The sequence below is a fragment of the Lineus longissimus genome, chromosome 7, assembly GCF_910592395.1.
Source record: "Lineus longissimus chromosome 7, tnLinLong1.2, whole genome shotgun sequence".
NCBI classification, from domain to species: Eukaryota; Metazoa; Nemertea; class Pilidiophora; order Heteronemertea; family Lineidae; genus Lineus; species Lineus longissimus.
The window spans coordinates 1,942,319-1,945,459 of record NC_088314.1 but is presented as its reverse complement, the minus strand read 5'-3'; the positions used below and the strand labels follow the sequence as shown (position 1 = coordinate 1,945,459).

At 46.5% G+C, this 3,141-nt stretch overlaps 1 protein-coding gene across 1 annotated transcript; it reads left to right on the top strand.

The window, feature by feature from the left end:
• The first annotated feature begins 370 nt into the window (after positions 1 to 370).
• LOC135490895 (testis-specific serine/threonine-protein kinase 1-like) lies at positions 371 to 2,683 on the top strand. The gene is made up of 5 exons (XM_064776471.1): positions 371 to 540; positions 904 to 1,132; positions 1,440 to 1,606; positions 2,006 to 2,153; positions 2,465 to 2,683. Exons 1-5 carry the CDS (start codon positions 371 to 373, stop codon positions 2,681 to 2,683), a joined length of 933 nt encoding a protein of 310 aa, XP_064632541.1.
• Positions 2,684 to 3,141: the final 458 nt, after the last annotated feature.

Here is a 3,141-nt window from a genome sequence, read left to right as displayed (position 1 = left end):
TGACCCTCCATCAGACTTGGCACTGCTCTCCCTCCGTCTCTAGGCCACTGCTGATCCTCATATGCGAGAGAAGTATGAGCCTGCGGGGGGGGGGGGGGGCACTGAGGACCACCGGCGAGAACAACAAATGAATTGGAGTCGTGACGTCATCCTCACCAGAGAAATGAATGACTTATATGACGTCATAACAGCATGACGTCACGCGATGCTGATCCGAACTTGACGACGCGTCACCAAGGACCAGTTGACGAGGACGCATCAACAAGGATCTAAAAGCAGGACAAACCAACACTTTTCTCTTCGCACCGTTTAAAACAACCACATGTCAATGAATTTGACATAAAATCTCCGTTAAATTGTACATGACGTAATGGCAGATGGTGGGACCATCCACGGCGGCGCCAAACCAGGCACAAGCAACGGGAAGATGCCCGATGCCTCAAAAAAGACCGCCGGAGCCGTTTCTCCTGGCAGTTTCTTGGGCACGTTTGGCTACAAACTCGGCCGAACTGTTGGAGAGGGGTCTTACGCCAAAGTAAAGTAAGTCAGCTCTTCAACAGCAGCTCATCATCATCATAATTATCTTCTTAGGCACTGTGGCCGCTGATTCCTACCCCGCCCGGCTCCACCGTGGTGAGCAATCTAGCAATAAGCGTTGCGTCGCGTGGAGGCAACACGGATCAGCTAGGGCGCCCATCCTTTAGCAGGCTGGAGCAAAAAATATGTCCTTTAAATAACGCGTTTGATGACATGATGAGGTGGATGGCTGTAGAGATCAGTGACCTAAGATTAACATAGCCATAAGAGTCGTTCTTCTGATACGTTCTCATGCTTTTCCGAGGGACATAATTCCTTTTACACCAGTCTTTTCCAAAGAGTAGTATCCCGTCTTTCGTTTCACAGGGTGGCAGAGGTTATGGCAGCCGACGGTGGCCACGTAGCAGTCAAAATAATCAACAGACGGAAAGCACCAAAAGACTTCATCCAGAAGTTCCTACCCCGTGAACTGTATGTGGTCAATCTTCTTCACCATCCTAACATTGTCCAGGTCTTCAACATCCTCGACCATTCAGACATTGTCTTCATTGTCATGGAATATGCTCACTCTGGTGATCTTTTGGATTATATCAAGGTTTGTAACACACTATTCTTGAAGCTTCTTATCAATTGTCAGATTATCTAAAGAATCTGACCCATTAAAAAAAATCAGGGATTGTGGAATTCGAGAGGACAGTTTTCAGTGACAAGCAGACTCGGACGTCCATAAAGTCCGTGAAGTTTAGTACAGAATTCGCCACACGTCGTCTACGACAATACATTTCCAAAGGAAATGACTTCACCTTGCGCAATGCTGTAAGGAGTAACCCTCAAATGGATCAGTTGTGATATGTTCTGATGTAGATATACAGGGTACTGCTTTTTTCTTTTTTCTATAAAAGAGCCACGGCGCCCTCCCAGAGTCACAAGCGAGACGGATGTTCCTTGAGCTCTGCAGCGCAATCAGATACTGTCACCAACTAAATATTGTCCATCGAGACCTCAAGTGTGAAAACCTCCTTCTTGACAAGACCCTCCACATCAAGGTATCCGATTTTGGCTTTTCAAGGTAAGGACGTCGGATCATCAGTGCCCCGGTCCCTCATTGAAGACAGGCAACGGGGGTCTGACGACAGCTGGGGCTGCTACATTGTCTTCATCATGGACTTAAGTATTTAGGTCCGCGTCTTTACGCAGAGTGAAGATCTGTGCAGATAACCGTCATTGATCGGAATACTATCTTCAAGTTACAAGAATGGAGACTGTCGCACTCCTTTTGTCGGTTAGATCGAGTATGGATACTTCATGCAATGACGTAGATTATACAGCCAGTTATCCATTCTATGACGTCAGACGTACAGCGTGGAAAATATTTCATTTTCTCGTTTGACAATAGCGCAACCACTTATTTCGACAGTTTGAGGTGATAAATTTCTATGTTCCCATATGTGCCCGCTCCAACTTTCAGGCAATGTGTAGATGCGACAGGTAAACGAATCCTCAGCAAGACATTTTGCGGTAGCGCCGCCTATGCAGCACCGGAGGTATTACAGGGTACTCCCTACAACCCAAAGATGTACGACGTCTGGAGCATGGGTTGTATACTTTACATCATGGTAAGATTAGATGTTGATATCATAGTCATGATTAACAACCTGTCTCTGGTGCTCTTTATCAAACGTCCCACAACCATGTTTTCGTCGTACCCACATTATTTTGGTGATGAGTGAAAAGGACACTTAGATGAGGGCTGTCTGTATGCTGCACATGAAGCGTGCTTAGTGAGGCCACGAAGGTATACTATCAACATAGTGCCGAATCGTTGACAATACGGCCAATCGCCGAGGATCGGTTGTTCCTTTAACACTCTGAGACAAGATCGCCATCTTTAGTCAAGAACTTAAACTGAAATATCCCTCGTTTTCAGGTTTGTGGCTCGATGCCCTACGACGACACGAACGTCAAGAAGATGCTGAAGACCCAGCTGGAGCACAAGGTTGGCTTTCCCTCGCGAGTCATCGACAAACTCTCGATGGAGGTCAAGCTGCTCCTCCACCATATCTTGGAGGTGGACATCACGAGGCGGGCCACGCTGGACCAGGTCCTCCGGGATACATGGAGCCAAAAGAAAGAACTCCAGAAATGAACGCACACACGTTTTCAAACCTTTGGTAATGCGGAAAAGGGTTATTGAATTTTCAACTATATGAGTATATCCGATAAAGTAGTTTCACAAGTGTCACCTTTTTTTATTCATAGCATAGTCAGGGACGAAACAGGCAGAGGCTGTCCCAATGCCGAACCCCAGGGCGGCAAATTTTTCCAGTTCATTTATTTTGTCAGAGAAGTCAGTGAAAAAAACTAATTTTATTATCAGGAGTGTTACCAGCCACTAATCATTTCTTCCCTGTCAAGGTTTATGGCATTTTTGGGACCGAGAAACTACCACAACCGTTTGCAAAAATGGATTGGTAGGCATTTGCATCTCCCGGTCGTCGGTCCGTCTGTCGAATTTTACATGCACCCGCTGAAATTCTCACAGGTCTCACCAGCCGGTGAGGAGGCCAGGCCTACCTGCCTCCAAAAATGACGCGACATCATTTC